General features: G+C 43.3%; 4 protein-coding genes across 10 annotated transcripts in view; 3 read left to right on the top strand and 1 right to left on the bottom strand.

Moving 5' to 3' along the window:
• Nucleotides 1-14995, top strand: part of LOC108015157 (uncharacterized) — a 176348-nt gene that overhangs the window by 43860 nt on the left and 117493 nt on the right. The gene's annotated exons all lie outside the window — the stretch shown is intronic.
• Nucleotides 1-14995, top strand: part of eIF4E7 (eukaryotic translation initiation factor 4E7) — a 63284-nt gene that overhangs the window by 43857 nt on the left and 4432 nt on the right. Inside the window, exon 1 of one of the 2 annotated variants that reach the window (XM_065868170.2) lies at nucleotides 14359-14516. The exons of the other annotated variant lie outside the window; for it this stretch is intronic. The gene's annotated coding sequence lies outside the window, so the exon portion shown is untranslated. Of the gene's footprint in view, nucleotides 1-14358; nucleotides 14517-14995 lie in introns of those variants that run through there. 2 annotated transcript variants of the gene reach the window in all.
• LOC108015160 (27 kDa hemolymph protein) lies at nucleotides 1356-3288 on the bottom strand. The gene is made up of 2 exons (XM_017081439.4): nucleotides 2986-3288; nucleotides 1356-2274 (listed from the first exon to the last, which is right to left on the bottom strand). Exons 1-2 carry the CDS (start codon nucleotides 3164-3166, stop codon nucleotides 1511-1513), a joined length of 945 nt encoding a protein of 314 aa, XP_016936928.3. The 5' UTR covers nucleotides 3167-3288; the 3' UTR covers nucleotides 1356-1510.
• On the top strand, nucleotides 9777-12677 carry LOC108015158 (uncharacterized). The gene is made up of 2 exons (XM_017081435.4): nucleotides 9777-9981; nucleotides 10132-12677. Exons 1-2 carry the CDS (start codon nucleotides 9816-9818, stop codon nucleotides 11661-11663), a joined length of 1698 nt encoding a protein of 565 aa, XP_016936924.3. The 5' UTR covers nucleotides 9777-9815; the 3' UTR covers nucleotides 11664-12677.

Here is a 14995-nt window from a genome sequence, read left to right as displayed (position 1 = left end):
CCATCATCAACCCGAAGTTTAAAAAGTAGTTGTTCTCCTGGTTTCGCTGCAGTGATAAGCACGGAATTCACACTGATTGAATGTTCCCGGTCTGGGGCCAAATAGAAAACAAAACTTATCGCCAGGGGAGTGGAGTCGAAGTCGTCACATCCGCGCGTCACTCATACTTCTATTGGTTCGATAGTTTTTTCACAACCTTTTCCGAGCATGGGAACCTCATTAACTCCCGAACACCAGTCGGTGTGCGTTTATCGGAAAAATTTCATTCCGAAAATAGTCCACCAAAACATTGATGTCTATTTGGTTAATTTGATTTGAAAAAAATGTAATGGGTCAGACTTGAGTGAGTACTTGATCGATTTGAATAAGAAAAAAAGTAAGATAGATTATTTCCTTATCTCTTCGCACTCACTCGCTCTCTAATATTCGTCGATTATTTCTTTATAATTAGGAATTCTTAAGAATAAACAGTGAGATATGTGTTTGTACGTAGATCAGGTCCCTCTCTGTTATATAAGAATGGTGATTGATATATGGCCCGCGCAATCGTAGCTTATCAACGAAATTTGGCAATAGTTGGCGTTCGAATTCGGCATATCCAGTGCAAAAGCAATTAAAGCACCGATGGTATTGCAGATACTACGATAAAGATAAGCCGATTTCAAGGCAGAACCAGTGAAAAATATTCCAGATACAGTGGCCGTAGAATTGCCCAATTTCGCCAGGTAAACCCAGTCATTACTCATGATAAGCCCGCCGTTTATGTTGCTGTTTTCTTTTTTTATATTTCTTATCGTAGCTCGTATCGGAGCTAGTTTAGTGCTTTTGTTGAGTAGTGCTGCATCATTCAAACACCAGTGGGGTTTAAAAGGTTAGCCCAAGAGTATGCCACAATCTACGGATCGAGGTTTATGCTGTGTTAGAAAAAGAGACAAGGCCAGGAGCTTCGACCTTATCTGCTCGACAGTCATTGATCAAAGTCCCGGGGAACTGCGTCTTCTGACTGAGTCACTTCTGTTGACAATTTCGAGTAGTAGCAAGTATTTGCATAATATCTTATCACTAATTTTACTTCCCTTAATAAATTGCCAATCCAAAAATATATATGGACTTTTGGACTCATCACTAAGTTGTAGGAACAGGAATCGCATATTTTTTAATAGACAGAAGAAGTAATTCTGTAAAAAAAAATACGGAGCATTCTAGTCAAGTTTCACTTTTTTTCAACCACATCGCTTGATTTCAAACATCACCTTTATCTTGTATCATAAAAATATTACCTTCCAATTCCGGCTGGACAGCTAATATGTTTTTTGTTGGGTCTTGACTGCCGGACATTCCATTTAGGTGGTGTGTTCGTCGTAATCTGGTTTATTATAAGCAATTCCTTAGGAGACATTAAATTATATGGTACCGATACTCAATACCAACTCTACACACACAAAAAAAAAGTCAGTAATATACAGAGGCGTTTGTTATCGCAAAAAAAAGACCTTAAGAGCTTTGGCATTCAGGGGCGCATCAGGAGCATTGTGGCGCCCAGCAGAGGGCCGGCCAGGGAGTAGGAGAGTCCAGGAGCGGTGTTGTTAATGGAGGCCGCCAGCAGGACGGGCTTCTCGTTGGCACGGGCCTGCATCCAGGCCTGACAATCGGTCTCGTTCTTCACAAAGCGGAAAATTGACTGAACTATGTTGGCAGGTGTGATCTCGGTGCACTGCTCCAAATGATGAATTACACAGGACTCGAAGCGCTGCAAGTCCACGCAGTGGGTGGGCGAGAAGAAGAGCTCGGGGCTGCTCATTAGGTCTGGAACTTGGCCATCCTTGGGAATGTACTGGTGGAAGGACTGGTTGAGGCAGTTGCTGATGGCCTCCTTGTTGGCCTCCAGGCATTCGGGGCCCTGCTCGGCGATGAAAAGGGCCATCTGGTCGCCACCACGAGAACAGGCGAACTGCAAAAGAGCCGCTCCGATACGGGTCACCGTCTCCTGGTGGCGCTTCTCCTCGGCGGTCAAACAGTGCTGGGCCTTCTCGTTGAACTCCTTGACACAGGCCTCCGCCTCGGGGGCCTTCAGGCAGTACTTGTGGAACACGGTGTCCAAGTCGCCCTTCGGTTTTGCCAGATCCATCTCCTCCTGCAGGGCGGTCAGATTGGCCACTCCGCTGATGCATGTGCTCATCTTGGTCGCCGCCTTCTCGATCTCGTCGTAAAAGGTCGCGTTGTCCGCTCCGTTCACCTTTTTACACTTCTCGCGGTACATCCGCTTAATGTCCTCTGTAAGGAGGGGATGATATAGGGATTTATTGATTGGATATCATTGGTGATCTCAAAATATCATGTCACCATGTGTATGATATAAACTATGCGATTTTGAAAACCACATTATTGTTAGACATATAGGACTGAGTTATTCATGTGTAAGCCCTTATCTTCATAAAGAAACTAAATACTTGATTTTAAAGTAACAATTCCTAAAGAATCAGTAATTTGTTAGCTTAGCAAAATTATATCTTAGGATTGCTTTGCTTGAAGTTTCCATATATATTTATTTAAGATCAAGTTGTAATCAGCAACAAAGTGCATAAACACAAGACGACGAGTTATAAGATTTATGAGTAATACATATTTTAACAGCTAAGCTTTTTAAAAAATCAATTCTGCATTCCTGATATTACTAATTCGACTTTGAGGGTCTCCCAAAGTTATATATAATGCCTAAACAAAATATTTGCTTACAAAGAGCAAATTTCGACAGAAGCTAGCAGTACATAAGACCGGTAAAGAGAATCAAAACGCAATGACAATTTTACGATGAAGAATTGATAAGAACTGAACTAATCTCATAAAAAATTAGATTCTTCATTTACTAAGCTTTTGACCTCGGCAAGAAGCCATATATTTGCTTTTCCACTTTTTCATTGAATCTATTCTAAAAGGGTGTAAATAGGGTTAGCTGGCGGTTATGTCACACCCACAAGAACTCACCCGTGCTGACGTTCGTATTGCGGTATTCGGGCGGTAAGAACTGGGCTGAAAGCCCGCCCAGCTGGCTGGGATCCAGCTTGGTGGTGGAGGAGCCGGTGGCCGCCGGACTTGCCCTTACCTCTAGGAGCAGGGCGCCCAAGGCGGCCAGCAGGCAGATGGCCAACATGCCGTACTTGTTCATGCTGGCTGTGTCTAATGGATGGGGAAGTCGAGGTGGTGGTGGTGGTGCAGTGGTGCCCGTCCGATCCGTCTGTAGAGATCCGACTGTGGTTGAGTGGTGCCCGTGACTGAATGAAAGCGGCTTCTCCGGACACGAAGCTCCAGGGCGAAGCGAAGCCAAGCGGCGATGACGCCGCACAGTGGGTCGAAGTGGTCAAGAATTTATAAAAAATACGCCAAAAATATCGGGGTCACCTCATGTTTCGCTTACCTAATCTCTTTCAAAGCGCGATATCGACTATCTTATCGTAAGTAACTAAGTTTGCTTCGTACTGGCTTCCCTGAATATTCATATGTATATTTGCTTCGATTTCGAGCTGAACAATCAATTTATACAAGGTTGTTTACTTGCAATGGATTACGTAATTATTTGTGACTAAAAAAGTTGTTACCTTAGTTTTAGGTAGTAGGAAAATAAATTTCAATTTTTTGAATCGTTAAAAAAACTTTTTTTTACTTTGTCAGATGTTTAAGCTTTTGTATATGTTGGTTATGAGGTAGCAATGGGATCCCAATGTATTTGGTTTTAAATTGCCTCGAAGGATATGCTTAAGAAATCTATCAAACAAAACATATTTTTATTTTATTTATTAAGGTGATAAAAACTGCATTTGTTAGTTGGTCCTAGGCCCACTGTGCGATTGCATTTCGGCTTTGTTCAATCAAACGACAGTGACATCATTTACTTCGGGCTCTGTGGACAAAGTACAAAGTTTTTCCTAGGTCTGAATCTTTTTCCGGCAATTACAAATCTCAGATAAACGTGAATGATTACTAAGCGGACGGCTGGCCGATCCAGCGCCAGTACCCATTATCATGAAGTTAAGGTCGAATCGAGAATCGAGAGTCGTAGACGATGTCGCCGAATTGTAAATTTGCCAAAATTTGCCACCTCGATACACGGCTGTTTGGCTTGTATACGTATATCTTATCGACATATGGCTAAAATTTATGTACTTCCTATCTCAATTGCCGGCGGTCTCTGTTTCTTTTGGATTTTACCCGGTATTTGCCAAGAGTGGGGTATATTGTTTACCGAATTCTGCCGAAAGAACATTGTTTATTTATACATTAGGTTCTGCAAGTACCAGTGAAATCAAATATTGCTTTGTTATTACCCTAGAAACATGTTTGTTAATGTGTGACAGTGCTATGAATAAACCAGCAGCCCATCTGCATACAAAAATCAAATTACATTAGCTTTTCTTTTACTTGAAATATTATATAATGTATTCACAGAACCTACTACCAAATTACATTAGTTTTTCTTTTACTTGAAATATTATATAATGTATTCACAGAACCTACTATCAGGTATCGGATAGTTGGAAACTCTGCATACATGTTTGCATTTCCAGTTGAGTCGGCAATCTGTCACCGCACGGCAACAACAAGCTGATTGAAAATTAAGAACAAAGCGTCGCTGATCGGGGGACCTGGGATTAAGCAATTCCCCGATCGATTGTTACGTTGGGAATGCTTCTTAGCTCGTCAGTTGTCGCCGGTTTCAGGTGGCTCTTTGTTTACGTCTCTCTTTATTGTTTAGGCAATGGGTTTCTGTTTCTTAATAATTCCACATTGAGTGCACTTAACGATATGGTCTTGTGTCGAAACCCACGCTTTCCCAATCCCAACAAAGAATCGGAGAGCGAAACAAAGAGCATAATCTCTGTGCTGTGGAAGATTCTCCACACGATCTTGGACCGGGCTTGCGACTAGACTAATTTTAATTGCTCACTTGCTTCAATGCTGCTTGGGCAATTCAACTTTGACTATCATAGTGTGAACATAAAACCGGTTCGCATAACGATTTCCCCCGAGCAAAGTGAGCAAAGTTCAGCAAACTGACGACGTATATGGGGCCGATAAGCTCTTAACGATCCAGATCATGAATGAAATTTAAGTGCGGATATAGCACACTCCGAACCCATCCCATGATCTTTCAAATGCCAGGATAAATCAGAGATTTAATATCGCAACCTACTTGTGATTTCTCATAAAATCTAAAAATGATAGGGGTCCATTTCTACTAATCTACCGAAAAGTCCTTAAAGTATGCTAAGATAAAAATCTAGACAATCGTTGATGGAGAGAAATTACGATAGTAATGCATACTTTTCAGAATGCAAACTAAAAGCTATAAAAAAGTAAGCAAATGGTTATAAGGAAATTGATATAAGACATTAATGACTTATGGAAAAGAGCAGACGCGAAACGTTGTGGATGTGTATGGAAAGGACGTTAATAGATCGAATGCGAACTGAGGAGAGAAGTTGGAGTAGTGGATAATCATAATCATCGCTTCAAATATTCAGCATACGCCACGTTGCAGTCAAGACTCAGCGGAAGAGCTGCTTTTGAAGCCAAACGAATGAGCTGACCGGAATTGTGTTCCTCTACCAATCCGGTTAGCAATTCGTGGCAACTGCACCGCCGAAATGAACCCCAGTGTATGAATCCACCCACTTTTCCCTGTTCGCCAGCTGCTTTTCCTTCCGACTGGCTAATCAGGCATCGTCAAGGACTCGCTGGAGAAGGAAAGCTGGCTGTTTGCCTTGCTGGCTGCTTTATGAGCTTAGTCCGTGTGCTTTACTACCCAATTAAGCTAGGAAATACATTTAGCAAACTAATGAATTATAAACACACACACAGGCCAGCAGCCTCTGCACACGGACGTGGAAAATCCCGTCAAAAATCTGGAATGTGGCAGAATAGGATCTGGGACCTTCCGACCTTTAGATGCCCTCCTCCAGATCAGTAGTCTGCAACTCTAGCAAAACCATCTATGTAGTTTCTACTCATATGTGTTCCACATAACGGTTTTTCCTCTGAAATTATATCTATACAAAAATGTCGACGAGTAGTCGACGTTTAGATCCTAAAGATAATTAGAAGCGCATAGAAAGGCTTAGATTTATCAGCTTTTGCGCCGGGCTTCTCAAAGGTTTAACGAAAGCTATCCAGCATAAATCCACTTGCCAATGCACAGCTTTCCTTTCTGCCAACTAGTTAAATATTTCAGATTCCATACGGAACCAGTTAACTTTCCTCTTCGTTAGCTGCTGCCACACACCTGTGCCCCCTTGCCCTGGAATCAAACGTGGCACGCCGTGCTCCGCTTGCAGCGCTGTATCCTTTTAAATGAAATTAAGCTAATTTGGGAAACAGGCAGCGCGTCATCGTCGTCCTGGCCAAGGGAATGGATACGATGGAAACGGCAACGGAACTCATTCTCGCCGTGGAGTTTAATTCAATGCAGAGGGAGGCCAACACACACACTAGCACGAACACAAGCTCATGCATATGCAAACCCCCTTTCGGCGTGCTAAATCAAAGTTGTCTGTGTTAGCCATTTGCAACACATGCTACACGTCTGTGATTCCCCCTACTTTTGGCTACCATGCCACCTGCCCGCCGTCCGTCCGTTTGGCCTGGTATTGTAATTTATTATCCTGCATGGCAAAAAGGATTTTCATCAATTAATCATGCTGATGATGCTGCTGCAGCTAGACAACACTAACGCATCGTTTCCACTGTCCGTTGTCCGTTGTCCATTGTCCCGTGTCCGTTATCCAGAATTCGACCTAAAGTCCTAAACTGCGACTCCTTTCCCTTGAACAAAAGATTGAGGCCTGAGTTATGAACCACAAACCTGATAAATTAGTGCAAAATAAAGGTGGGCTAGGGGTTAGGGGTCAAGGTGGAATGTGGAGGGCGCTCCCCAACTGTCTTCATGGCAAATGCAAGATGAATCAAGGGACTCTTTCAGTCTGGTGAGCCCGACTTAAAGGTCTGCACTTGAGGCATATAAATAGATTAATCAGCATAAATAACAGCTTAGGCGTGTCTGGCCGAAAACGCCTAATTTAATACATTGAGTTTGAGGTTAAAGAAAATTAGACGTCTACTTACCCTGTTAGTTATTCTAATTAGAATTTACTAAATGTGCTCGTGTTCAAGATGAAGTGCCATTTAAATTATTAAAAATTTATCACGCATCTAGTTTCTAATCTATATAATTGGACTTCTGGTTTATTTCCTTGAGTCCAACTAACAAGTCGATTTTGAATTAAAATTCTTAAGTTTCAGTGTATTTTAATGTACTTTAAGTCCTTAAAGCTGGCCCACTACGCAGTTGGCCTTGGCCTTACTGACTCCCTGGCCAAGCTCCTCGGACTCCCGTGTGTCCTGCTCTTTCGGTCCGCATGTGGCATCCTGTCTGGGGACCGTGATTTATGGAGTGCGAGGCGGGTCGACTTGCCTTGGCAGTCAGTGCACTCTGTGTGTGCGGGCATTTTAATTCGATACCCGAGTAAATCAGCTTAAAGTGCACGAATGGCCTTTTCATGGACGATTTCATCAATTATTCAAATCCAAACTGCTGCTCTAAGTAAAAGTAAATTATTGCCTGGCGGCAGCAGACTGGTAAAAACAGGAACACAGCCAGAACAAAGTCTGAGGCAATTTTTCGTATAGTTTATTATGCAAAATTTAATTTTAATAAACAAATAGGGCAAATGAAGGTGCAGCTGGCATAGTCGTGTTGTTTGGGGCCAGGTCAAAATGACCAAATGCATTGCGATGGGAATGCTTGTTTGGCAGTGCCTTCCAGTTCAAATGATTGATTGACTGTTTGCTCCACTATGTGGGTGGACCAAAGCCAACAGGATTACTTCTGCCATGGCCCTGTTAAATTACCTTATTATTTCCATTTGCGGTTTTCAATTAGATTGAGCTGTGTTCTTGTTTTCCCAGAGCCTAATGCCATGCCACCATGCCACATACATGTAGAGAAGTCATTGTTGGCATTCTAAGTAATTGGAATTGGTGTATAGTTGCGCTAATCACAAGAGAGTTCTTGTTTGTACATGAAAGTACTTTAAGGAGTAATAAATGGAAGCTTGTAACATGTGTGGACAAATAGTTATTATTTGTGGGGAGCAAGGAGCAGATTAGGTAAATTCTTCTTTGGTTGTTTTGAAGTATACGTAATCTACATAAGCTTTTTGAAAGCGCGTAGAGGGGTGCTGATGATGTAGAGCCTTATAATTTGCATAAGTGGGCGGTATCAAAGATATTTCATATCCAAAAATCAGCTACCTAAGCCAACTCCTTGGAAGCCTTCCCACGTAAAATAATTCAGCTCATTAGTGGGGCTTCCTTATCATCTTTCCAGTCAACTTTGGGCTTCTGAGTGGCTTGTTTTTAGTCAGCCACTGCATTTCTGATGTTAAGGGTGTGGGGTTCCAGTTCGGGCGGGGCTAATTCGGGCCATAAATTTGCTGCTGCTGCTGGTTGTTGGTTGCTGGTTGCATGTTGCTGCGGCTGCTACTCCCAGCACAACTAAGCTTCGCCTCCGCCTCGCTGATATAATGTGACACCAGCTGCTTAATGTTTTGGTTAAAAGCATTCTAAGTGAAATGCAACAGGGCGGAGACACGAGCGCGGAGTTGTTGCAGTCGACTTTCACTGGCCGCAAGCTGTAGACAAAAGAAGGAGCTTCAGGGGGTCTGGTTCGGGGTCTGGGCGTGGTGGTCGGCAAAGTGGAGGCGTGCCCTGCTCAGGCTGGCAATTTGCTTAAGCGAAAGGTTGCCACATATGAGCCAAGGAGCACAAGTTCTAGCGACGACAGTGGGTCGTAGGTATTATTCAAAGGAAAATAAGTATTAAGTCTTTGCAATATAGGAACATTAACGGCTACACATTTTTGAGATTCGCATAGAAGAGGGCTAAAAATAAATAGCTTTAGAGTAAACAGTATTTTGAAATATTTAGAAATATTATTGTATTTCTTAAACCAACAATCGGATAAGGCTACCAAACTATGTACAATTTTGTAATTTTAATCCTCGGTTTTGTCATTACTTGACACTGTTCAGGACTGTGCGAAAGAAGTTGCTGCTGCTGCTGCTTTTGCCTGCGGCTGTTGTGGCAACATCATCATCATTCATTTGCGCCCAGGTGCGTTTTCGCGTGCACTCAGTACTTCCCCGCTTAGTTGTACTCGTATTTGGGTCTGGGTTTGGGCTCGGTCTTGGGTTTTCATTCCCGGTGTCTGTTGCACACCTTGCGGCAACTTTCTGCGGATCCTTGCAACGATGCCACACGTGAGGCGCCCCCTTCTTGTTTGTTATTCTTAGAACTTGCGCCTGATTCCGCTCGGCTGGTTTTGTGTGTCTGCTCGAGTTTCAGTTGCTGTCTGCCTTTCGGTTTTGGTTTCCGTTTCTGTCGCCTGTTTTTGGGAGCTTTATCTGGCCGAAGTCTGGCTTAATCCAAGACCTTAAATTGCAATTATAGAAAACTTCGATGTTACACAACCGAAGTATCAATAAGGGCCTGCTTAACTCGATTATTTGCTAGGTGACAGATGGTGTACTGAGTTTTGTTTGTCATCAGAATTATTATTTCGCAATTTCTTTCTACCTGTTTACACTAGTCAGCTTGGGGCTTTACATGTTCCCATCCATAAGGTCACCGCTCCAAGTCGGCGCATAAAGAAAACAGCTTATCAAATATTTCGGCATACGTTTAGAACAGACGGCGTCGAAGTCGCAGCGCAGTCTGCAGGTTGTTGAATCTGGAGGCCAGTTCCGGATCAGTCGGGAGTCGAAATGTCGTCGAGCTACACGCGCCTATTCCGCGTCCTTTTCGTGATCATCTTCCTGAAGTTGCTCTTTCTTTTGGCCCTATATCTGCACAGTTACGATGGTGTTACTCGATTCCGGAAGCACCAGCAAGTGGATATATTTGATGAGCTGCTGGTAGATCGAAGGGAGAGTAAGAGTGGATCCTTTTCTAGTACAATCCTGCTGCTGGTAGGATAAAAGGACTTTTTTTGTACAGTCTCCAGCTCTTTTAAAGACTACAATCTAGGGATAACAACACCATTTGTCCTCTGGGATGCTAAGTGACCAATTTCAATTTTAGTGCCCTCTTTGGAAAAGCGTTTGGAGTGGATTCGCGAGGAGATGCCCTCGTTTCCGCTGGAAGAGCTCCTGGCCAGGGAAAAACGGGCTATGCCCCCGGTGTCCTGTGGACCTGCCCCCGATCTGATGAACATTGACTTCCACAACACCTATTGGCAGAGGGCCATTAACGGCAACCTCACATACTACCTATTTGCAGCCTACTACGATGAAAGAGAGACGGTGCCAGAGGCGCCACTGGTTCGTCTTTTGACCATGGTGAACCAGCACGATGACAAATCCTTTAAGTACCCCGAAATCTTCTGCCAATTTTGGTTTGAGGGCAGGGCTAAGCCGGTTATTGTTCCCGTTTCTGAGCACAGGGTGATGTGGCCCTTTTATCATGCCCCCCGACGTTACTACCCAACGTTCTTGAGCTGTCCTCTGCCGGAGGAAGAGCTTCAGCGGGAGGTGCCCAAAATGGTTTCCCTGGTGGCCAAGAAATGCGATATGGCAAGGAATCTCCTGAGGGTGGTGTACGAAGTTGACGAACCTGAAAGTACGGGAGGGCCCCTGGGGAACGCTACCACCTCCTCCCCTTCGTCGGCGTCATCCAGTGATCCCAAATTTGTGGTATGTGTAAAGGCCATGGATTTTCCGTATGAAGATAAATCCTGGCGTTTGATCGAGTGGTTGGAACTGATGCGCTTGTTGGGCGCCCAGAAAGTGGTACTCTATGATGCCCAGATGCATGCGAATATGACGAGGGTGGTCAAGGACTATCTGATCACTAGTCCCGGCTTTGTGGAGCTGCGTAAAATGTCCCTGGGCAGAGGTGAACCGCATGTTCCACCGCATTTCCATCACTACGCAATGATGGCGGATGGTTTCAATCGGATCCTGAACGAGATGATACCGTACAACGACTGCTTCTACCGCAACATGTACAAGTACGACTATGTGGGTGTGTTCGATATCGACGAGGTGATAATGCCCCTCGGAAATTGCACCACCTGGCCGGAGTTGGTCAAGCTGGCCCGTATTGTCCCGGACTACGAGAGTCGCACGCCGGCTGACTGCACGGAATGGGTGAGCTTCTGTTTCCGCAATGTCTACTATCCGAGGTATCCGGAGCGCCCGAAGGTCTACAGAAATCTCTCCAGCTCCTTCTATATGCTGCAGCATGTGGAGCGGGTGAGGGAACATTGCAATCGCGGGGCGGCAGCCAAGTGTCTGCACGACACCCGATTTGCCATCGGACTGCACAACCACTTCACCTTCTTCCACACCGAGGAGGCCGCCTGTGCTGCCAAGTCGGTGCCCATCGAGTTTGCCCAAATGCAGCACTACCGGGAACCGGATACCAAGTCCTTGCTGATCGATCCCATTGTGGACGCCAGTATCTGGAGATTCCAGCCCCAGCTGCAGGCTAGGGTGGAGGAGCGATACCGAAGGTTGGGTTTCCTTCCCAGCGATCAGCAACTGGCGGACACTCTGGAGAAACGTCGCAGGCGGGATGAACAGCAGTTGAAGGAGGCAGTGGGTAGAGCATAAGGTTTCAATCGTGTGATCTTACTTAGAATATGTCCTATAGATAGCCTGGCAGATGGCAAATGCAGATGCAGCTGGAATGTATGACTAAGAATCCTTGATTCTTCGTATCTATATCCCCAATTCCTTTTTCGCTAACAAGAAAACCTTACGTATTACCATCTGCTGGGATTTATTTTTTTTCTTTTGTTATACCTATATAATGTAAATATTTGTCAAAGAAATACAAAGCTAATTTTTTGCATCTTTAGAGAAATGTTAAATATTGGAAATGTAAACAAAAATGTTAGATAGCAAATAATATAATATGCCTATGTGCTTAAACGAAAGTTTTTATATTGATAAGCGTATTTCCAAACTTATGAATCATTCAGCTGCGCACACAAAATAAACGTTCAGGAAGTTTTCGACCTTATGTGGCATGATGGCTTACTTCATCAGTTGAAGTCCCTACTCCCACAAAGTGTTGCTGTTTAAATCAATTGTGGTGCCCTCGATGACTTATTCCATCCAATTATGGGGCATAGCTTCAGAGTCGAACGTCATGAAAGTTCAAAGTGTCCAAAACCGGGCGCTGCTTATGATTGCAGATGCGCCGTCAGGAACGACGCCCTAGCAAATGACCTCCACATTCCCTCTGTCAGGAAGCAGATTAACCGGATTAATCGGTACAACGAACGGGTCCACAGCTCACACCACCTAGCACCAACGATTAAGAGAAGACTGAAACGAAGGCGCCCCAGCAATCTCTGGACAAGAGGACGTCATGTTTCTCGAGTACTAAAGCAGTAATTTGTTTTTTATTTTTGTTCAACTGTTATACAAATTGTTAACCACCATTCGTTGTCTATTCATATTTACTGTTTCACTTTACACGCAACGTATTAAGCCATTAAATTGGTTGATCGACGTTTATAAATTGATATGTTACTTAAAAAAAAAAATCCCTCTGCCATTTCCAAAAAATTGTATTGTATTTTGTTGTTTTATTAAATACATAGGTCTATCTGGCGCCCACATTTTAATATTTTGTGAAAGTGTAAATGGTTTTGGTTATCAATAGCCATCCACGTGCCAAAAATTATTCAAATCGTACCAATCCTCGAAAAGTTTTAAGGAAATAAAGGAATCGAAACTAGGTGGCGCTGGGTGCAATCGCGGGAACAGTATCTTTACCGTTGCATGTCTTCTTCATCCCCGCACTCCCTTTATTTAGGTAACGGGTATCTAATAGTCGAGACCATCGACTAAAGCGTTCTCTCTTGGGTTTTTTTGAGTGCTTGACGCAAGTTTTCGTGAACTCAATTCACGCAGTTGGTCAAATAAAGGGCCATAAATGGAACTATTTGCACGTCAAGGGGTTATGATCCTTTGTTTAAACATAATGAAACGAAAAATGGCCGTTTGCTAATTGGGTTTTTGGATGTTGGTGTTGTGACTGGGGCAAACAGTTGGCTTTTTAAGCACGTCATTCTCAGCTATATTCCAATGATGCAAATGTAAACCAAATGCTGTCTGTTTTTTAATAGAGAAAAACTTGAAGTTTTGCCATTAATAGTAGGTTAACAGCAGCGGCTTTTCTTCGATTCCACTGTTAATTTTCTTGAGTTGCCTCTGTTGTGTTGCCATTTCTGTTGTTCGAGGAGCAGGTTGTAAGAAATCCTGGCAGTTGGCTTCAGTTGGCCACGAACCGTTGGACGGGCTGCAAGTGGGCTGACTGCCACGCCCCCATCCCCTGGCTCTTTAAAAGCACTCTGTTTTTACTTTTTTCAATTTATTTAAAGCATTTATAATTCATTTTTTTCGATTTGGCCTTTTCTGTGCGTGCTGCAGTTAACAACTCTTTAAATATTTGACATGATTTAGCATTTTTAATTGATAATCCAGCTGCCCCCCGCCTGCGTTTATGGTTCAATTTCAGTTTATGCATTTTCATAATGCTCGATGAATTCGAAATGCCGTGTTTGCATTTCAGCTTCGAGTGACTTTTTCAAAGCGATCCATTCACTTTTGCCTAGCGAAAATGCAAAAATGCACATAGAATTTAATTTAATTTGCGCTCTGAAACTGCACACACACTCATGCACCATTTATCCACTTCTAATTAATTGCATTGCACAAGAACACAAAACGCAAAACATTCAAATGTGAATGTGAATGGGCAGACATGAACAAATATGGGCAAAAACACGCACTGAACAGGGCAAAAAGCGACACAAGATGAAAATATTCATTATTATTTGGCCAAATGGCGAATTAATGATATGAGCAAACAGGCCAAAGTGTTGTTGGCATGCGAATTATGCGAGCGGCTAGGAAAACAAAAGCACCCAGTTCGTTTGGTGCGATTTTTTAATTAAATATTTTAACACTAATCCAGAAGCGGGCAGAAGTGTCGGTGGAATCGGGATTAAGCAAAATATTTGAGCATCCGATCCGAGGGAAGTTCAAAGGCAAACAAAAGAGCAAGGCGAAAGGAGAAAAGCGAACTGAACCCAAGCGGAAGCGAAACCGGAACCGGAAACGACAGGCAATGGCGCTGCTTCACACAACTGTCACCGAAAATGCAGTCGTAAGGGTAAAATCCAGCCAATCGACCTTGGAGTACCCAGTAAAGATGTATAGAAAAAGAGCAAAAATGTTTATCTAGGGAGCCTGTTTTATTTAATTCCAAATATTTCGTTGAATGTTACCTTCATCTTTACCAGTTCATAGTAAGCCTAGACATTAGCAACAGTTTTGAACGCTTTCGTACTCAGAAAAATTGTGTTCCATTCAAATTTTGTACAGAAAGATTTCTTTGTTGGCATAAATTTTATTCAAAAACGCGAAACTCGGATAAGTGCAGTGCCCTGAGTAAGTAATATCGCCAAGATTGTACAGCGTTTCGTTCTGTAAACTAGATTTGCATTGCGTTTTAGGGATCTAAGAAGTAACAAAAGTTACATTTAAGCAAAGCATTAAATATCTCCCATCTCTTTCGACCGCGCTCTACCCCTTCTGCTTTCGGTCGTGTCAGTCGATCAGCTTGAATTTCATTGGCTATTACCAATTACAGGGAATCCCCGAAAGTATGCACAAAGTTGGGCCAGAGCAATTGAGCGGATCGGAGGAAGTTGGGGTCAAAGCCCCCACCCACTTTTTCCCACCGCTACCCATCTTGTTCAACCAAAATGCAAGAATACAGAGGAACAAAGTCCAAACTAGTCAAACAAAACAAAACAAAACGAGCTAAACAAAACACACAACGCAACAGGGAGCTGGTCATGTTTTTTGTTAATTAAAATTGGCATAGCTGCCGAGGGGCGAGGAGCAAGAGCTGGAAACAACATTTT

Source organism: Drosophila suzukii, chromosome X (genome assembly GCF_043229965.1).
Source record: "Drosophila suzukii chromosome X, CBGP_Dsuzu_IsoJpt1.0, whole genome shotgun sequence".
Taxonomy (NCBI): domain Eukaryota; kingdom Metazoa; phylum Arthropoda; class Insecta; order Diptera; family Drosophilidae; genus Drosophila; species Drosophila suzukii.
Note: the sequence above shows the minus strand (reverse complement) of the source record. Positions and strands in the feature narration are given on the sequence as shown.

Bases quoted from the DNA above. Each gene is read 5' to 3' on its own strand.
- LOC108015160 (XM_017081439.4), bottom strand. From the start codon at position 3,166: ATGAACAAGTACGGCATGTTGGCCATCTGCCTGCTGGCCGCCTTGGGC. The intron at 2,275-2,985 runs GTGAGTTCTTGT...CCCTCCTTACAG, and splicing joins CAATACGAACGTCAGCACGG to AGGACATTAAGCGGATGTAC.
- LOC108015158 (XM_017081435.4), top strand. From the start codon at position 9,816: ATGTCGTCGAGCTACACGCGCCTATTCCGCGTCCTTTTCGTGATCATC. The intron at 9,982-10,131 runs GTAAGAGTGGAT...TTTCAATTTTAG, and splicing joins GCTGGTAGATCGAAGGGAGA to TGCCCTCTTTGGAAAAGCGT.